This window comes from Chamaea fasciata, unplaced genomic scaffold, assembly GCF_029207755.1.
Source record: "Chamaea fasciata isolate MVZ Bird 193981 ecotype frontalis unplaced genomic scaffold, bChaFas1.0.hap1 SCAF_1, whole genome shotgun sequence".
NCBI classification, from domain to species: Eukaryota; Metazoa; Chordata; class Aves; order Passeriformes; family Sylviidae; genus Chamaea; species Chamaea fasciata.
The window spans coordinates 11,720,854-11,739,551 of NW_027094086.1; the positions used below are offsets into that span (position 1 = coordinate 11,720,854).

At 42.5% G+C, this 18,698-nt stretch overlaps 2 protein-coding genes across 6 annotated transcripts in view; one reads left to right on the forward strand and one right to left on the reverse strand.

Moving 5' to 3' along the window:
- NDUFB9 (NADH:ubiquinone oxidoreductase subunit B9) lies at positions 1–3,312 on the reverse strand. The gene is made up of 3 exons (XM_066203499.1): positions 3,103–3,312; positions 1,081–1,194; positions 1–132 (listed from the first exon to the last, which is right to left on the reverse strand). Exons 1-3 carry the CDS (start codon positions 3,310–3,312, stop codon positions 1–3), a joined length of 456 nt encoding a protein of 151 aa, XP_066059596.1.
- Positions 2,986–18,698, forward strand: part of TATDN1 (TatD DNase domain containing 1) — a 17,482-nt gene continuing 1,769 nt past the window's right edge. The window contains exons 1-12 of one of the 5 annotated variants that reach the window (XR_010719414.1): positions 3,434–3,636; positions 5,330–5,395; positions 5,936–5,985; positions 8,830–8,893; positions 10,104–10,247; positions 10,349–10,391; positions 14,149–14,234; positions 14,340–14,380; positions 15,779–15,855; positions 16,539–16,609; positions 17,482–17,608; positions 18,100–18,166. Coding sequence is in view for 4 of the 5 variants with exons in the window: in XM_066176282.1 (XP_066032379.1) it covers positions 3,435–3,636; positions 5,330–5,395; positions 5,936–5,985; positions 8,830–8,893; positions 10,104–10,247; positions 10,349–10,391; positions 14,149–14,234; positions 14,340–14,380; positions 15,779–15,855; positions 16,539–16,609; positions 17,482–17,608 (971 nt within the window). In the remaining variant the exon portion in view is untranslated. Of the gene's footprint in view, positions 3,061–3,433; positions 3,637–3,812; positions 3,890–5,329; positions 5,396–5,935; positions 5,986–8,829; positions 8,894–10,103; positions 10,248–10,348; positions 10,392–14,148; positions 14,235–14,339; positions 14,381–15,778; positions 15,856–16,538; positions 16,610–17,481; positions 17,609–18,099; positions 18,167–18,698 lie in introns of those variants that run through there. The other 4 variants (XM_066176311.1, XM_066176282.1, XM_066176293.1 and 1 more) reach the window with 4 other exon arrangements.

Sequence of the window (18,698 nt, forward strand, 5' to 3'; positions counted from 1 at the left end):
TCACATGGGCTGTTCACGAGGTCGAGTGACGTGATGCCACCACATGGGGGGCAGATGCCCTTCCTTACGAGCTGGAGGCAAAGCTTCAGTTCTTGGACCATCAGCTGGAGTTTCTTCTTCCAACTGCTTAATCTAGAAGACATGACACAGAAGTGCTTTAGCACATTAACACACATTCCCATTTCCAGTGCCCAGACAATGAGAAAAATAAGCCCCTATTTCCACACAGAAGAACCAGTGGTAACACCTTCAGCTGACAGGTTTCATGTTTCCCAACATTAACTTCCATTCAGTCATCACTGTAGGCCCATACTACCTAATTAAGAGGGAATTTCTAGGAGCAAGAGGTGATTCACAAGAGAAATTTCACTTAAAAGGTGAATTATTTCCATGTAATTCATGTCTACCATTGCTGTATCAAACAGGCTGAATTGTGCTGCTTTGGAAGCTGACAGATAATTCCAAGTCCGGACCAAGTTTCCCTGCAGTCAGTAGGAGACTTCTGTTCCTGCACATCACCAACAGCCCCTCACATGCTTTCAATACCCATTTCTTGAAGCAGCACAAGTGCTGGTTGTCCCTGTGTCAATCCTGCTCAGAGTGCCATGCTCCATACAATTCAAGTGAATCAAAGGAACACCAACTTCTTCCAACCCAAGGCTCAGTTTAGGATGACCAGAAATTAGTCTCAATGCCCAACTGATAACCGCTGCAGCAAATCACTTTCAAAGGTGTAACCAGAAAGTGTCAGAGCTCCACAGCAGCAGAAGAGGAATTCTCTGGTTGTTAGTCTCCTTTCATCCCACTTTGGATTTTTTTTTCACACAAAACTGCTCTAACAGCTCTCACCGACACAAGGCTGCAGGTTCAGCCTTAACTTCAAATTCCCTTCACAACCCTTCAGAAGCTATGACAAATGTGTAGGCATTTTAGGTTGTTTCACACTGACAAGGGCTCCAGCACTGAAGAGTCTAACTGAGACTGCAGTAGACATTCAGTAATTCTTCCAAGAACACATCTGTACCACCCAGGATTCTTGTGTGCTAAAGAGACCTTCCTTTGTACAGGGCAAGCACTGACCTCTCTCTCCCAGCTTTCCCGCTGCAGCTTCTTCCACTGCTCTCGTTTGGCAAAGTAATCAGGATACATTGCCTTCTCAGAAGGGTGCCAGAAATCCAAGCACCATTCAGGAATCTGTTGAGGAAAAATATGATTTAAAATACTATTTTTATATATGAAATCACATTTGTACAAATATGCAGAAGAATGAAACACAAAGGCTGAAGCCAGTCTTAGTCCCTGGGGGTTTGTTTCCATTTTGAAGTACTACATAAAAACACCATATAAGAACTGCCTGACTGTCTCAAGGCACGTGGCAGAGATCAGAACTTTTCACACATTATCCTAATCCACAGGAAGAAATCACAGTGACTTTCTTAAATCACAGCACTCCAGAACAAGTCCCAGGTCATCTCAGTTTACTCTAAACGTCTCAAAACAATTCCATCTGGTAGAGGAGAAGATCTGATTTCTTCCCTTCCTTCTCTCAAAGGCTGCAGGTTAGAGGAGTATTTCTTTCCAACTACTGATTTATTTTACTTGACAGAGACAGAACATTACAGCTCATTTCTGCTTATCTACAACTACTAAGAAATGAGCAGTTTCTTAGGCCTTTAAGATCTTGAGAATGGTCTGACCTCTAAGACCTGACAAAGGAAAAAAACCCAGAATTTAAAATTTTGCAGTGATTTAAAAAAACCCCAATTGTTTACATTTTAAAGAGAGGAACACTGATTAAAGAATGCCAATTAAAAAAAAAAATTAAGAAGTTGCTCCAGTACCACCATATATATTCAGTGATATTCACACTTTTAATTTCCTGCTGTGATTCTCATCACAGAACAAACCTTTGACTGAATGGAAATAGCACAGCTGCTGAAGTAAATATCCACACACGGCAAACTCCAATTAAAACCATCAATCAGCCAGAATTCTAAAAATTACATTTTGGAGCAGCATCCACAATGGACAGTCACAGATACACAAACCAGCCAAAGCCTTGTGACAGCCATTTTGTTAAGACAGTTTTTAGCCCATCAAACTGGAAAAGGAGCACATAACCCAGTTTGTGTTTCTGTATGAAGACTAATATTCACCATTTATTGCTCAGCTGTCCTTTTTTCTGTCCACATTTCCTGTCACTATTATTTCTACTACTGCTCAGGCCTTTGACCTTGGCATAAGCTTAACTAAATCCTTTTTTTTTCACTCATATATTCTTTATTCTGCCCCTGCTAAATCTATGTCATATTTTTCTATTTACGTGGCTTAATATGCAAAAAGATCTGATCAGATCCAGTCTTGTGCCAGCACTTTTTTCAAATTCACAAGGAAATGGCTGCATGCAGTCTCTAGGTCAGTATTAACTTCTAATACATTAAAAAGATGATGCAAACGAAGCAAAGTTCCTGTGTTTTTCTATGAAACTTCTGCTCCTAAATAAAACAATCTTGATGGCCAGTGCATTTAGAAGTGGCTTAAAGAGTCTAAAAATAAGGCTTCTATTTCCAGGCAGTGCTCCTCTCGCACAGTAGCACACAAACTGCACAATCTGGCACTGCAGCATACGAAGGGAAACGGTAACTTGTACCATCACTCAAAATGCTGCAAGAACCATAGGAGTGAGAGAAGGGAAGTCCCCGGCAGCCAAGGTGACACCTGAGCTCGCCGGAGGAACCAAGGCTGTGCTCGGGAGGCAGCAGAGCTCCCCCGGCGCTGTTCACCTCCCCAGCGCAGCTCCAGCCCTTTCCTGTGCCAGCCTGACCCCCCACGGGGCCGACTGCGCTTGGCAAAAGAGCAGATGATTACCCCCGGGAACAAAAAAAAAAAAAAAAAAAAATCCCAAAAGAACAAGAAGCGGTGTTCAAACTCATCAAGAAACTCAATTTTCAAGGACCAGAGCAGCTCCTCCCACGCAAGCAGCAAGACGTCCAGCGAGCAATGAAGCGATACTGCTGAGCCAAGCTGCGGCCCTGTCCAAGCCAACTTACGCAAAACAAGGTGAACGCAAGAGCAGCAGCTCACGGCATTACCGGCACTCACCTTGTATAACTCGTATCTCTCGTAGGCCGTGCCCCCGGGGGAGTCGGGGAAGATGTACGGCTGCGGGTGCTGGCTGGCCCAGAACTCCGCCTCGCCGGCCTTCAGCAGCTCGGTGGCTTTCACCATGTCCTTTATATCCTTGTTCTTATCGAAGCGGTCCCTCAGGAGGCAGGCGAAGTAGCGGTACTTGTCCCTACGGACAGAGGTCATGCACAGTGAGGAGGAAAACAGCCAACCCTCCCCCCCGGGCCCAGCCAAGCGCGGGGCTGGGCGCCCCGATGTGATGGCGGCCAGCGCTCCCGACTCCCAGCTCCCCTCGCCCTCACCGATGGATGCACCAGGACTCGAGGTGCCGCAGGGATTTCTTGTACAGCCGCAGCACCTTCTGCTGGTGCGTCAAGAAGGCGGCCATGGCTCCGGGCTCCCCGCGGCGCCGTCCCCTCCGCGCGCGGGATGCCGGGAGGGCGGCGCGGCCCCGCCCGCGCCATCGCCGGAGCGCGCCCGGAGCCGCCATGAGCCGCGCCAAGTTCGTCGGTGAGGGGGCGGCGGGGAGGGCGGCGGGATTCTGTCCCCGTGTCTTCGACCCCAGGCCCCCGCTCCTCGCGCGGTGCTGGGCCGAGGCGGTCGCCGCCACCCCGCTCCGTGAGGGGCCGCGCACAGCGGACGGGGCTTCGGGCTGTGCTGTGGCGGGGCTTGTCCCAGCCCTTCATCCAGTGCTGGTCGCCTCCTGCTCCAGCCCCATATCCAGGGTTTGTCCCAGTCCCTCAGGCTTGTTACGGTCTCTTAGGTTTGTCCAAGCCCCTCTTCCAGGGCTTGTCGCTTCCCGCCCCAGTCCCTTCGGCAGGGTCCCTCTTGGTGTCCCGAGGTCGGGCGGCCCAGGAGTGGTTTGGGAATGTTTGTCCTGTGTCTGGGCACTGGGGCTGCTGCTCCTCGGTTACCCCCCAGCTCCGGGGTTTCGGCCGCCCCTCCTTCTCTGTCCTGCATTGGCAAATTAATCGCGGTTGTTTCTGATTGTATGGAACTGGCTTGGGTGAAAATGTTAGTAGTTTTAGGGAATTAGACGGAGAGTGTGTAAATAACTTTAAAAGGTCGGTTCACGTGGAAGCCCTACGTGTTGCAGAGCAGCTTAATGTTTCCTTGGAAAATTTCCCTTCCTGCTAGAATCCCCGCTGGAGGCGCGGGCGCTGGCAGCTGCGGAGGTTCCTGGGGCCGGTGCTTCAGGCCCTGCCTGGCTGCGGGGCTGCAGCGCCGGGGGAGCCGCGGGAGCGCAGCGAGGCGGGCTGGGCTGGGCTGGGCTGGGCAGGGCTGGGCAGGGCTGGGCTGGGCAGGGCTGGGCAGGGCTGGGCTGGGCAGGGCTGGGCTGGGCTGGGCTGGGCAGGGCTGGGCTGGGCAGGGCAGGGCTGGGCTGGGCAGGGCTGGGCTGGGCAGGGCAGGGCTGGGCTGGGCTGGGCTGGGCAGGGCAGGGCAGGGCTGGGCTGGGCTGGGCTGGGCTGGGCTGGGCTGGGCTGGGCAGGGCAGGGCAGGGCTGGGCAGGGCAGGGCAGGGCTGGGCTGGGCTGGGCTGGGCTGGGCTGGGCTGGGCAGGGCAGGGCTGGGCTGGGCAGGGCTGGGCAGGGCTGGGCTGGGCAGGGCAGGGCTGGGCAGGGCTGGGCAGGGCTGGGCAGGGCTGGGCAGGGCTGGGCTGGGCTGGGCTGGGCAGGGCAGCTCCAGCCGGGACCTGCATTGCAGGTGCCCCGTCAGTGCCCTGGCAGTGCTGCCGGGCGGTGGGATGGCCCAGGGATGGCACTGGGAGGGATAACAGGCAGCTCTTAGGAGGCATTCTGCTCTTAGGAGGCATTCTGCTGTTCCCACCTGTGCAAGGCTGTATGGGAGATACTGCATTTTCCCTTCTTTTATGCTTTTTTGCATAGATTTGTTTTCATGTGAGAAGCGGATTTGTTTGCAATAAAAAGCGTATGTGTATTCACTTTGAGGTTATGATGGTGTGCATAATACACTCACAGAAAGTCTGAAGTTGCACAGAGGCAAAAGTTTAATTTTTCTGTCACTTCTAGTAAGGAGTAAGTTTTCAGGTTATGCAAGCAAGATTATGCTTAAGCATTTTATTGCTTCCAATGTGCTGGTCCAGGGTTTATATAGGGTTTCTATTGTCTTCCCTAGCTTATTAATGCTCAGAGTAAAATGTAGAACAACTATAACTTCTAATTTCTATCTTTGGTTTTCCACAGATATTGGTATTAACCTGACAGATCCTATGTTCAGAGGAATCTACAGGGGAACACAGAAACATCAAGGTAAATATTTATTTCTTGCATGTCAGAACATGATGTAAGGGTTTCCTTCTTCTCCTCCTTATGTACTTGGGCTTAAAAAAGAAAGCTTGACTAAATAAGTTGGGTACCCTAACCAAAATGTATTGACTTAATTGCTGCTTACATGCAAGTAACTCTGCTTCTGGAGCAAAATGGACAATTGCTAATCTACTTGGGATTGCATTGTAAAACTGATACGAGAATTATGAACAGTGGTCTGTCCAAGTATTGCATTCCTGAATCACAGTTGCTAATTATAATGTGGGGCTTTTTGCTCTTGCGGCCTTTGATATGGATGTAAAAGTGGAGAGCCTTCTAAAGCATGTGGGAAAACTTCCACTGACTTCTTGGATTTAAATTTGATCTCCAGTTTTTGCGCTTTGTTATTGTTTTATAAAGATTAATTAAGTATGGTTCAAAGATTTCATGATAAGAATTTTGACTGCATGAAAATTGGAAAGTAGTTAAATTATGCTGTAAAACCTCAAGTTCAATTTATGACATTTTTATGAACTTTTGCAGATGACTTTCTGGATGTAATAGAGAGAGCAGTCAAAGTTGGCATTAAAAAGGTAATTTCTTATAATGAAATGGCTTTATAATTTTAAGCTGCTTTCTAATATTTGTTTTTTTTAGTGCTCTCCCACTAAAACAATGTTTCTGGGGCTCAAATGGAAAATGCAGTAACTTCCTTCAATAGCACAAAACAGAAGTGTTCTGTGCAGAGCATTGCACAGATCATTATTGAAGTTGACTGTTGAAGTTCAGTGATATTGTAGGTAATGTGGATGTAGAAGTTATTTTGTACAGTTTCAGCAGAAAGATGTTCTCCTTTGACCTGCTGTAATGAAGTGGTACAGAATTTTCCATGTTGTCTTATAGGCAGCCATTCCTTTTGTGTTCAAAAAACATGACCTGTGTGACTCTCAGAGAGTAAATGCTGTCAGGAGCAGCTGTGGGAGCTGGGAGTTGTTCAGCTGGAGAAAAGGAGGCTCAGAGGAGACCTTATTACAGTTCCTGAAAGGAGGCTGTAGTCAGGTGGGGATCAGTCTCTTTTCCAGGCAAGAAGTGACAGGACAAGAGGAAATTACCTCAGGCTCTGCCAGGGGAAGTTCAGGTTGGACATCAAGGTGGAATTTCTTCATGGAAAGGGTGGTCAAGCACTGGAACAGGCTGCTGAGGGAAGTGGTGGTCATTGTCCCATGGAGTGCATGTGGCACTCAGGGCTGTAGTTTAGTTGACAAGGTGGTGGTGATCAGTCAGAGGTGGAACTCAGTCGTCTTGGAGGTCTTTTCCAACCTTAATGATTCTATGATTCTTAATCAACAATTACTGCAGAATATCAAACTCTTCTGATTGAAGTTTTCAGATATTTTTGTATATAAAGGAAGTTGGTAACTGCAGAGGAGCTGGGAGTGCCCACAAACTTGCAGAGTTTAGACATCTGCATGTTTGCTGGTAAATACTGGCTTGCATGTACTGAAACAGCATCATCAAGAGAGAATTTGTAACTCTGAACTTGAAACTGGTGTTTTCAGTGTGCATCGCATTCCATAGTTTAGCCTGCCTCTCTTTCTCTAAACTGAATATATTTTTGACAAAAATATGGATTACCATAGGATACAATGCATACAGTCACAAACTGTTCTACTGCACTGATAAGGCTACTGGATTAGAAATAAAGAAGTAAATGCTTCTCTAGCAGAGGAATGAGCATCTGGGGAGTTTGTTGAAACACTCTCCTCTGAAAGGAGTGGGAAATGCACTGGGATTGCAAAAAAGAAAACTGGTGATGGAGAAGTTACCTCACTGCAGGAAATACAGGAGTGAGTTCACATTTATATGTGCTGTATAAGTGCTATTTAATTTTTAAACCATCCTCTGAAAATAAGTGACTGTTTGTTGTAGTAGTTTGAAGGCAAAACAAATGAGAGGCTTCAAGTCAGAGATACAATTTAATAGGAAAAAAGAAAAAAAGGAAAGAAAGTAAAATAAAATCGATGCAATAATACAAAAGACCACTGACAGAGTCAGAATACAACCTGAGCGTAGTGATGGAAGCAGTCCAGATGAGGTGGTCTTCCTTAAGCAGTGATCCTGTAGAAAGGTCTGGTAGCTCGGGTCCTCTGGGAATCCAGTGGGTAAGCGCCCCTCTGGTGTTCAGAGTCTCAGTTTATATCCAGGCTGGAATGCTTGGTTTCTCCCTCTGGGCGGAGCATCCCACAATGGGATGGTGAGTCTTGTGATAAGGCCTGATGGGCCCATTAACAGGAGGTAGTCCAGGAGGGGGTTATCTGTGAGCTGTGTAGCAAAGGTGCTGATGGCCCATTAACAGAAGATAAGCCAGAGTGGAGGAGGCAGGGAGCACTGCCTCACCTGGTTTCAACAGTTCATGAAGATGGTGATAGAATATACTTCAACCCAGGACATTTGTTTTTCTTTTTTCTTATTTTATCATCAAAAATAGATTACCTGCATAACTTTTTCAAGATGCATAGTGGATTAAGAAATGTTATTCAGGAGTTCCTGCCCTTAGCTGTTCTCAGCCTTGCTACTGGCCTGTACAGTGTCAGAAGCCTATACCATCACAGATTTTCCCTGCTTGCCTAGAATCCTAATGTGCTTATGAGAAAATACCTTTATTTTTCTATACAGCTGCTGCTTTATGGTAATTTTCTGTGAAGTTTTGCTCTGTGTCATGTATGCACTGAGCCATTTTCAGCTTAACATTTCTTGGTGATGTCATTGGGATGTGTCTGTCTGTCATGAGCACACTGCAGGAATGTCAGAGCCTGCTGGATAGCGCAGACAGGGAGAAGAGTTGTCCAGAAGCACTGTAGACGTGATTGTTACTGCCTAGGGTGAAATATTCTGCAAGTGATGGTTAAAAAGTACACTGTAGGCAACAATTCTCATGTGATAACTTTAAAGTAAAAATAAAAGGTCAGAGATGAAAGTTCTTAAATTTATAATCCCAGCTCTGATACAGACTCATTTTTTGGTTTAACTACTTATGTCTTGTTTTGGATCTTTGGGAGTCTATACTTTACCCAGCTGTATAACAGGAAAAATATTACTAAGTATCATTTCTCGAGTGCAAATACAGTCTTCAGTCATTATGTCAGGAAGCTAATATTGCTGCACATTGAAGTATTTTATTCCTTTAGTGATTTAAATACTTAGTATACGAGACACTTGATGAAGGGAAAAAATCATATTGTGCTGCCTGCTGTAATTGCCAGCTCCTGAGGACCACTGATGTTTATTGCTGATTTATGAAATCTTGTTATATATATATTAGTAATTGTATTCTGATGTTCTCTGTCAAGATCCTCTCTTGTATCTGAGTGTTTTCTTAAACATTCTGTTTGATGTTCAAAGAACATCCACACTGACAGTACTTTTCTTGTTTCAAGTTTTTGATTACAGGTGGGAGTTTAGAAGATAGTAAAGATGCATTGCAGCTGGCACAGACAAATGGTATTTTCACTTTAAATTTACATTGTCAGTCAAAAATATAACCTCCTATGCTCTCAGAATTGAGTTCAAAAGGACCTGCCTTCGAGGTGTTTACAGAATCTCAGATTAAAATGAGAAATTACATTTCAGAGTGGGGTGAATGCGCTGTGTATGAGTTTCTGTGTTGCTCTTTAGATCCCTGATGTTGGAAGGAATCACTCTTTTCCTGCATGTTCTATTTCTAAATAAAAGTAGAAGTTACAGGAAATCTCTGGAATAAAAATATTGATACAAGTTTCTGACCTAGAAATAAGGTAAAATGCTTACATATTGTGAAATATATTGGGTTTGTTGCCTTTTTTTGTTTTTTACTCATCAATCTGTTATGACCAGCTTGATGAAGAGAGGTATCTTTCTTTTGATCGTTCCCCTGGCTTTTCCTTTCTTTCTGTGAAAGGAGAATGGCTCTTCTCTTTTCTTTAAGCAAATTTCATTCCACTAATTACTTTAATATGTATTTGAACTAAAACACATGATAAAGTACTTTTCACCAGCAGAAACATGAAGTAATTTTGGTTTGAATGAACTCAAGGAGATAATTTGGTCCAACTCAGTCCACCTCCCCACTTCCCTTCAGGAAGGCAGGACTGGCTTGAACATTAGGGCAAGTTGCTCAGGGCCTTATGTTTTTTCCCCTCCCCAGTGCTTTTACACTTAGCAGAAATGTTTGTTTTGGTAAGTTAATCTAGATCAGAAACTTGGGTAAATCAGGCAGATGTGACCTCTGAAATTCTCTCAAAGCTTATGCAGGGGCACATGAGGGAAGTGCTCTCTGCAGTTCTTACAGCTGGGATAACCTGATGCACTTTGAACAAGATATATTTCTAAATTATCTCAAGAGGTCTCATCCAGCCTCAACAATTGTATGATTTATTGAGGGCTGCTCCACCAGAACAGTTCAACTCTAAGCTGCAGTTTTGGAGTACACCAAACAATGTATACTAAAAAAAGGCACATGCACACACCCCCACTGGAGATGCTGTGTGACATTTTTAAGGCAGAAAATGTCTGTCTAATGAAATTGTCACTAAGATAAATCTGGTCAAATGGAGTTTTCTTTTTAAATTGTGACCAATAAAAAAACCTCTCCAGAGGCAGATGTTGTCTAGACCTTAAATAAAGTTTCTTTTTTTCTTTTTCCTTAAAGCCCTCTAATTCTCTCTTGCTTTAGACTTGTTTTTCAGTACAGTTGGCTGTCATCCTACCCGTTGTGGAGAATTTGAGCAGACTAGCCCTGAACAGTATTTATCTGAATTAAAAAATCTGATTGAAAAAGATAGGACAAAGGTAATAGCAGTTGGAGAATGTGGCTTAGGTAAGTGTTATCTTACTACTTCAATATTTATTTTTTCTACTCACAACTAAAAAAAAAAATCCTAAAATACTAAATGGGTTTTTTGTTCTTTCTGTTTGTAGATTTCGATAGATTAGAATTTTGCCCAAAGGACATCCAACTCAAGTAAGAAATTTTTGATGATTGTGAGTTGACATGTAGCAATTTGCAGGAGTGTTTTTTATCTTATGTTCTGCCACATAACATTCTGTCACATCTAGCCCTAAAAGTTACAGGGTTGGGCCCAGAGTTTTTTTGGCAGAAATGGGAATTTCAAGAAATATGCCTACATTCAAGTAGTGTAATGTGCTAAATTCTGCTACCTGCCTGGTGTTGACTTATGTCAACATGTCTTATGTCAGCATGTCTTTTTCTGTAAAACTTATCAGAAATTGTGGATTTCTGGGTGTGATAGATGTTCATTCTTGCTAATAGTTAAGAGCTCTAAGAGACTCATGGGAAAAATAACATAAATGTAGTGTGTGAAAGAATTGGGTTGTTGAGTGAAAGGCATGAGGAGGGGAACAGAGCTATCAGAAGCATAAGTCAGCATTGGGGGAAAAAAGCTTTTAGTAAGGAAGGTGTTAGCTCGGAGCAGATAATGGAGAGCTGATGGTAAAGGTAATCTCAGGAGGTGGAGAAGTAACACATGCAGCACAGATGCTGAATGGAAAGAAGCTACCACAGCCCCTAAAATCAATCTGCATTCTTGTATTGAGAACAACTCTTTGCAGAGGGAACTGATTGAAAGATACAGGTGATAAATTCAAATGAGTGATTAATGAATTACATTTGCATGTTACTGTTTTGAGTAAATTAGTCACTGGGGGGCAGTGGTTGGTTGTGTTTTTTCTCATTGCTGCAGGTTAGCAGCAAGAGGAGTTAATTTCTTCGTAATTCTCAGCAAAGGGAACAGGACTTTTTTTTTCCTGGTTGAATTCAGTGTACATGAAGGTCAGCAAAGCACACCTTAGAGCATAACCTGTTTCCTTTCTGTGGCTGATACAGTTCTAAAGTACTGATGGACTATCAGATTTTAAGATCCTTAAGTGCCTTGATGTTATAGAGAAAAAAAAAAATATATATATATATATATATCATTTCCTTGTCCAGTGGACTGCAGCTGAAGAGCTGCAGTGACTTTTGATTGGGTGCACTGAAATTGAGTTGTAAGGAAAGAGATGACAGGCCTGATCAGTGAACTGAAGAGAGGAAGGCAGAGTGTGAAACACATGGAGACACTTCACTGGTTTTCATCTGCTCCAGAGTTCAGGTGCAGCAGTCATGGGGAGGGCTGGCACGCAGCTTGCACATTTCCCCCACAGAAGAGCAGTGTGTTTGTTTCCCAGGAAGGATCAGAGCATGACCTCTGTTTCATTTAGTCCTTAATCAACATTTTTCTGGTTAGCTATGCTGTGTTTTCTTTTGGATAATTTTCCCCTGTAAAAAAAGAACATTATTTTTGATCTTTTTTTGTTTTTCAGTTTAAAAATTAATAAAGATAAGAATCTAACGAAGATGAAATTTCTTTCTTGTAGTGTTCCTAAGAACTTTTCATTTCAAAAATCTTCCCTATTCTCAGAACTTTTCCAACAGAAAGCAGTGTTGTGAACAGTAGTAAGATGAAGGTACTGCCTTCATATTATTGTGAAAGTCATATTATAAATGGACTGGTAAGCATATAGAAGTTTCACATCTGCTGTATTACTGGGAGGGGTCTGTGGCGTGTGGCAACACAAAACCAGGAGTTTTCCCAACCAAACTGGGGGAAGTGAACAATATCACGTTTTGAACAATATCACAAAATGAACAATATTACTCAAATTAATTCAGAAGTGTTTGTCAGAAATCTACCTCAGCAAGGCCAGTTTGCTTAGCTCTTTTAGTGTCTTGATCCTGTAGCATTTGAATGTGATGGTCAAAACTAAGTTTGCTCAAAGGAACAGGTTGTTCCTTAAGCACTAGAACTCATCAGGGTTAGTTTCCTACTGAGTTATTTTGTTATCATTCCAATCACTGTATGTCTGGTTTCTTCATGCTTTTCCAGGGTTTGGGTTTTTGGTGTTTTTTTTACTTATTATTTTTGTCTCTTCAATAACTTCCCCATCCACCTCCCCTTTCTCTTTGACAGGCCAAGGAACAACAACATGTGTTGGGCTTTGTTGTTGCTAGGAATGGAAGAAGTTTGAGTTTCATTTCCATTTGTAGGGGCACTAAACTTTGTACTTTCAATGGCTCAAAATTAGATTGAAATCGGCCAGTAGGTTACTTAGAGAGCTTATTTGCAATTCTGTCTCTAAAACCACTTTCCCATATGAAACCAGTATTCTTTTAAAAGAAAACCCACACCAAAATGTAGCTATTTAGCCACAAGGGCAATCATGAGTTGCAATTAATTTATATTTAGTCAAACAAGCTAAACTAAGCATGATAGCTAGACAAAGAAGATTCAAAGTAGGTGTAATGCATTCTCATGAATTTTCATGTCAGTTTTCAAGGTTACAGCTGATTTGTTTAACCTGTTTTATCTCAAGGATTTGCACTGATTAACAGGGAGGTAACTTTGATCTGAGAAATATCAACTTGTAATATACAGAAAACAGTGAAAATGACATTAAATTAAATGACTAGCTGCATATTTGTTTAGGGTCTTTTGTTTGGTTGGGTTTTTTTTAGGAAAATGTAAATCAAACTAATGGTTTGCTGCCAGTGTCCCCAGTTGATAAGTGTCTCATACAGAGTAGTGTGTGATGACTGGAGTTTCCCTTTGAAATGGGCATGATAACTGATGGTGGGAATTTCCCGATGACCTGGACTGTGTTTTAACAGCAACACCTCAAGAAATCCAGTATGTGCACAGAGCCCCAGCCTGCTGGGAGGGGCAGTGTTGTTCTGCTTTGCCCAAATAACATCATCTTTCAAAGGTGTGTGGACACTGAGTCACCCACGCCCTGCTGGCCTTGTGCCATGCTTCAGTTCCTCTGCTGTGTTCCCTGAGCATGGGTGATTTCGATGCCTGAGTGGAGTGGGGCAGCAGGGATGTGGATTGGTAATTGCAGAGCTTGCTGCTAATGACAAGCACTGGTTAGTTCAGCGCTAAGTAGTTTCCTTTGGCAATTGCACTGGGGAGCCTGGCTACCTCCCTACCTTCCTTCTGCCCACATTCCAGTGCCTCTTCACAGGGTGGGGCCTCGCTGGTACTGCCCCATCAAGGGCAACTCGAGGAGGACAAAGTTGGAGAGGGATAAAAAGGAGTGAAAAGGAAAGGATGCAGGAACATAGAGGAGGGAAGGGAAAACAGGTAAAGACAGAATGGGGCAGAAGTATGATGTCTAATCTGATATTTGTTCCACCCCAAGAGAGGAAAGACTCATCTCCATGGATTATTACTTAGAGCTCAGCAGCTCTGATGCAGTTTGGCCACTGGAGGCTGTAGAAGCCTGCACAGTGCTTCCCTGCTCACCCTCACTGTGTTTATGAGTGCTTCTTGAAATAGTGGCCTCTGTGTCATCCACACTCTCCCATTCCTGACATTTCAGAACATTGTGGAAAGAACAGTCAGTTCCTCTTCCATTAAAAATAAATAAAAAAATGAACTCCAGCACCCACACTATGCAGAAGTACATGCTCAGCATATACACATATACATTCTGCAGTACTGAGGCTCTAACCTGTCTTCAAACATGGATCACAGCTGTGGCAATACACACGGGAAAGAGGTTCTTCTTAAGTTCAAATAAGAACTTTTGAAAAGAAATAAGAACTTGGCAAATCCATTAATTTTGTCTTTAGCTCTGAAGGACAGAAGCTTGGGAAAAAAATCTTTTACTCTATATTTGCTCTTACACTGAGTTTCTCTTTAAAGGTGAATTTTATTTTACAGGTATTTTGAAAAACAATTTGACTTGTCAGAACAGATGCGGCTGCCCATGTTTCTGCACTGTAGAAACTCACATGCTGATTTCTTAGGTGGGTTTTGTTTGAGAATTTCATATTTAGAGCAAATTCTGAATATGAAAATCTTCTATATTCATCTGTTTTAAAGCTGTATTACATTTTTATTTCATTTTATAGACATAATGAGAAGAAACCGAGATAGAATTGTAGGAGGGGTGGTAAGTATGGACTTCAGTGTAGCTTTCATTTTTCCATCCATGTGTGTGAATATTATTGCTTAATATGCAATTTCTTGCTTGTCATAGACTCTGGGTAGGCTTCCTGTTATATTATTTAAGCTGTTATTAACTAGTAAATTTTCCAGTCCATTTTACTATTTTTATGTTCATTGCTTATTCAACAGGATTTTTGCAAGGTAAGAAGATGGGCTGAGTAAAAGCTCTGCAGCTGATGTGAACAGTTTTTCTTGGCCTGCCAGAAGGACAGTTTAAGCACCTCATAATTGACATTGGCCCTTCCCCAATTCCTCCTCAGTGTCTGCAGCTGCAATGCATTCAGACCACAGATAATTTAGATGTGTGTTCCCAGTGGAAGCCATAACCTCAGACATTTGCTTCTGACATTAGACATTGTTTTCAAATTAGATCCAGATGGAACTCTTGATTACTTTAGGTCTTTAGATATTCAGATCAAGTTTTTTAATTCAAAAGTCTAACAGGAAAAGCTTTGGGTGAAAGGGTCAAGGAAGTCCAGCAATGCTTTTTCAGGTTTTCATTACGACTGGATTTTTCAGAAGTAATAAATGCTCATGATTCTAACATGAGACCACACCTCCTACAAGAATATCACAGTCCCCAGGTTTGTCCTTTGTTACCACAGAACCCTTCCCCACCCTCAGTGCATTGCATGTTCTGCTCCAGTGTAATGCTGTGAAGGCTCTCCTTTCTTCTCCACTTTCTTTTTTTCCTGCACAGCCAGGAAAGAGGGGAGAAATGAGCAGGTATCTTCTGCAGCTGCCTGTCCCTGTCACAGCATGGGGAGGCAGAGCAGACAGTGTCTTTACTGCACTCAGGCTGAGAAGATGCAGTTCCCAGCTGCATTGCACTGTGTAATTTGTGACCCTCCACTTTCCTCTCTGGAATGACCAAGTCCCTGGAATGACCAAGCAGACTGTCTCACTAGTTCCAGTGGACTAACATCTGTAGAGAACAGAATGCTGCTCTTACAGTGGCCCTGGCAATGCCCTGAAGGGAATACTGAGGAAAGAATCCAAAAAATCAGCATGCACAGGATTACTTCCTGAGTATGATCTCCCAGTTACCAGTTCTCCCAGTTACAGAGAGTTCCAGGGCCAAGAGTATTACTGGATAGGCCTTTTCTACCAATATTTATCACTGTTAAAGTGTGGTAACCACTTCTAGTGACTTCACCCTGAACTTTGCTCAAATTTAGAATCAACTGAGCCATGTTCCATCTTGATGTTTGTAATGATGTGTAATACATACTGTTGAAGGTATTTGAAGCTAATAAAAGGTAATACGTACTTGAATCATTAGAGTTTTATTAAAAGTGCGTATGTATTTTTATGTCTGTGTATCTATTTATATGTGTGCTAGGTACATTCTTTTGACGGCACAAAGGAACAAGCAGCAGCTCTGATAGATTTGGATCTTTATATTGGAATAAACGGCTGGTAAGTTCTTCACAGGAAATGTAACTGCTTTAAAATGGCAGCTGTAGCGAACTCATTGCTTTCTTTAAACAATGAGGTCAAGTTTTCAAAGCTCACTAGACCCTTAATCATCTGACAGATTTAGAATTGCTCTCACTAGTCTGTTAGCCATCAAAGCTCTTCTTTTGCCATGCAGCTCAGTGAGCTAATCCACGTCCACTCTACTACCCTCAGGACAATCCTTGTTTGTAATTAAATAAGGTTGTTGAGTGTGGAAAGATTCCTTCCGAGGAGCATTTAAAAAACAGCCTGACTTCAAGCTGCCTGTCAAATGCTAGAGCAATGTAAATGTAACCTGATTGCCTCATCTCCTGGTCCTGCAGTTTGGATTCTCAGCAGTCACCTGGCCAAATGCCAGCCAGCACCACTTTGTAAGGCACAGAGGCTGTCACCAGGCAAGCAAGGGCCAGCCAGAGGGGTTCCACAGCTTACTGGGGTGAGATGGCTTCTCCCACTAACTAAATTTGCTGTTTTCTGCACAGTTTTAATTTATGGGCAGTATTGTTAAAAAAGGAAGCAAATTTTGTTTATGAACAAAATTATTTAGGAAGCTGCCTTTGCTACAAAACACTTTTAAGAGGCATAGTAATTATTTTTATACACTTTTTATAGGGTTTTTTTTAACCAAACTCTCAATTTTCTAGTTCACTGAAAACAGAAGCCAACTTGGAAACACTGAAATCAATTCCTAGTGAACGATTAATGATAGAGACTGGTAAGATTTTGTATCTTGGTCAGTTTGTGACAATGGGCAATGAGATATACTGGTGCAGCAATCATAAAGCAGAATCAAGACCTAAAGAATTCAGAACAGTGGCTGTTTTCTCTACTTGAGAAAGCTGTTTACAGTACTCATTTCCAGCCTTCTGCTGGAAGGAATAAGCTGCTGTGTCAGTTCCTGACACTGCAGGGGAAGATGAAAAGGACAAATTGACAACTCAGATTTTTAAATGTACCAGAATCCTGTTAAGAGTATCTTTTGAAATGAAGCTTGCTGGAGATGTGCCAAGCACAGGGCAATGGCTATGAGTTAGCCACTGGCAGCAGCAATGGCATTTGGAAACAACTGCTCTTTAAATGGAATAGTTGGAAGAATGCTTGAATTCCCCTCTCAGCCCACTGAGCAGTCATTTTAATGGACTGACTAGGGATGCTGTGTTTTCTTTTCCCATGTTCAGTTATCAGTAACTGACAAGTTACACATACAGTAATTATTTTAATTTCTGACTCTGAGAAAGGAAAATCACAAACTGCTAAATCCTTAAATTTATTTGCACATGAAGTACAGACCTGTTGTACAGGAAGTTTCTGTGGAATGCATGCAGTGTATCTGGCTGTCTTTATCATGTCAGAGCAAATTAGTGTTACATATTATTACTGCTGATTTTTTCAAGTGTAAAATCCGGAAGATAATGGTGTAAAAATCCAAGATGTTAAATTGCCCAGATGTCGTAAATTCCTTTTGAGTTGGAGGTCGCTGCTAGAAAGAGATGGCAGGAATTTTTGTGTGTAGAAGTAGTTGATTAAACTATCTCATGCTACTCTTAAACAATTGCACTTCTAATTCTTTTTTTCAAATTAAACTAGATGCACCTTGGTGTGGAGTGAAAAATACTCACGCTGGATCAAAATACATTAAAACTACATTTCCTACAAAAAAGAAATGGGAAAAAGGGCACTGCTTGAAGGATAGAAACGAACCTTGCCATATAATGTAAGTGTACCACTGTACTCCTATTTTAAATACTTCAACTCTGACATGGAAAAAAAAAAAAAAAGAAAAATCCCAGTTCACTAGTAAAATATAAAATAGAAATTAATTCAAAATGTGCTGAAACTTGTGCAAGGTTTTGCTTTATAGGCTGTGAAAAAAATTAGAAGTCTTAATTTTCCTTCTGCAGCAATTCTGGATGTAACAGTGCTCCCTGAAAGTGAAACCAGTGCCGTTTTTATTTTTTCACTTGATAATTGCAGAAGGTTAAACTCTCTAAAGTAACTTGACTTGAATATTCATTTCACTCACTGGCTGTTCAGGTAATTTTTAAAACTGATGCAGCCTTGGGGATCAGTGGCCAGTCCCACAGGTGGGACAGTGCTGAGGCACCAGCAGTGCCTGTGACGTGAACTACCACAACATGCATTTTGTCAGGGATGTTTCTTCCTTCTGCTGTTGTGCTTCAAAGAATCTGATCCTGTGAAATTTAGGTATGACTGACAGCAGCCAAGATACAGAGTAGTGAAGGAAAACTCCAGGGGCTTAAGTACAGAATTGGTAAGCACAGACACTGTTTTCTGCCTCCTTTCCACACAGCTCCTCACAGAAGTGTGAAAAGCAGTAAAATGTGTAATTGTTTTAGTGAAAATATTTAGTTACCTGCATTAAATACCATTAATAGATGAAATGCTGAATTTTCAGAATTCCCTGTCTAGATTTCGAAATACTGCTCAAGATCATACTAAAGATCCAGGTATGCAGCAAGGTGTCTAAACAAGAGTTTATTTGAGAAGTGAAGGGAATTCTGTTGCTTTTTGAGACATGAAGGAGCTTGGAAAACCAGTGATGATGTAAAAGCACAGTTTAAGCTTACATGGTGACATCTCCTAGTATTCAGATATATTTAATGCAATTAGGTAAATTGTAACACTCATTGGGGTTTTTGGGGGGTTTTTTCAGGGGGGTTTTGGTTTGGGGTTTTTTTTTGCATTTTAAATGTGAAGAGGACACATTAGCACGGGGAAGGGTTCCTTCAGTATTTTAAGACTTTCTAGGGTCAGCTGATGATTTTGGAGTGGGGGAAGAGATC

Coding starts and splice junctions, on each gene's coding strand:
- NDUFB9 (XM_066203499.1), bottom strand. CDS start 3,312: ATGACCTCTGTCCGTAGGGACAAGTACCGCTACTTCGCCTGCCTCCTG. Junction 1,195..3,102: donor AGAGATACGAGTTATACAAG/GTGAGTGCCGGT, acceptor TTTCCTCAACAG/ATTCCTGAATGGTGCTTGGA. Junction 133..1,080: donor GGGAAAGCTGGGAGAGAGAG/GTCAGTGCTTGC, acceptor CATGTCTTCTAG/ATTAAGCAGTTGGAAGAAGA.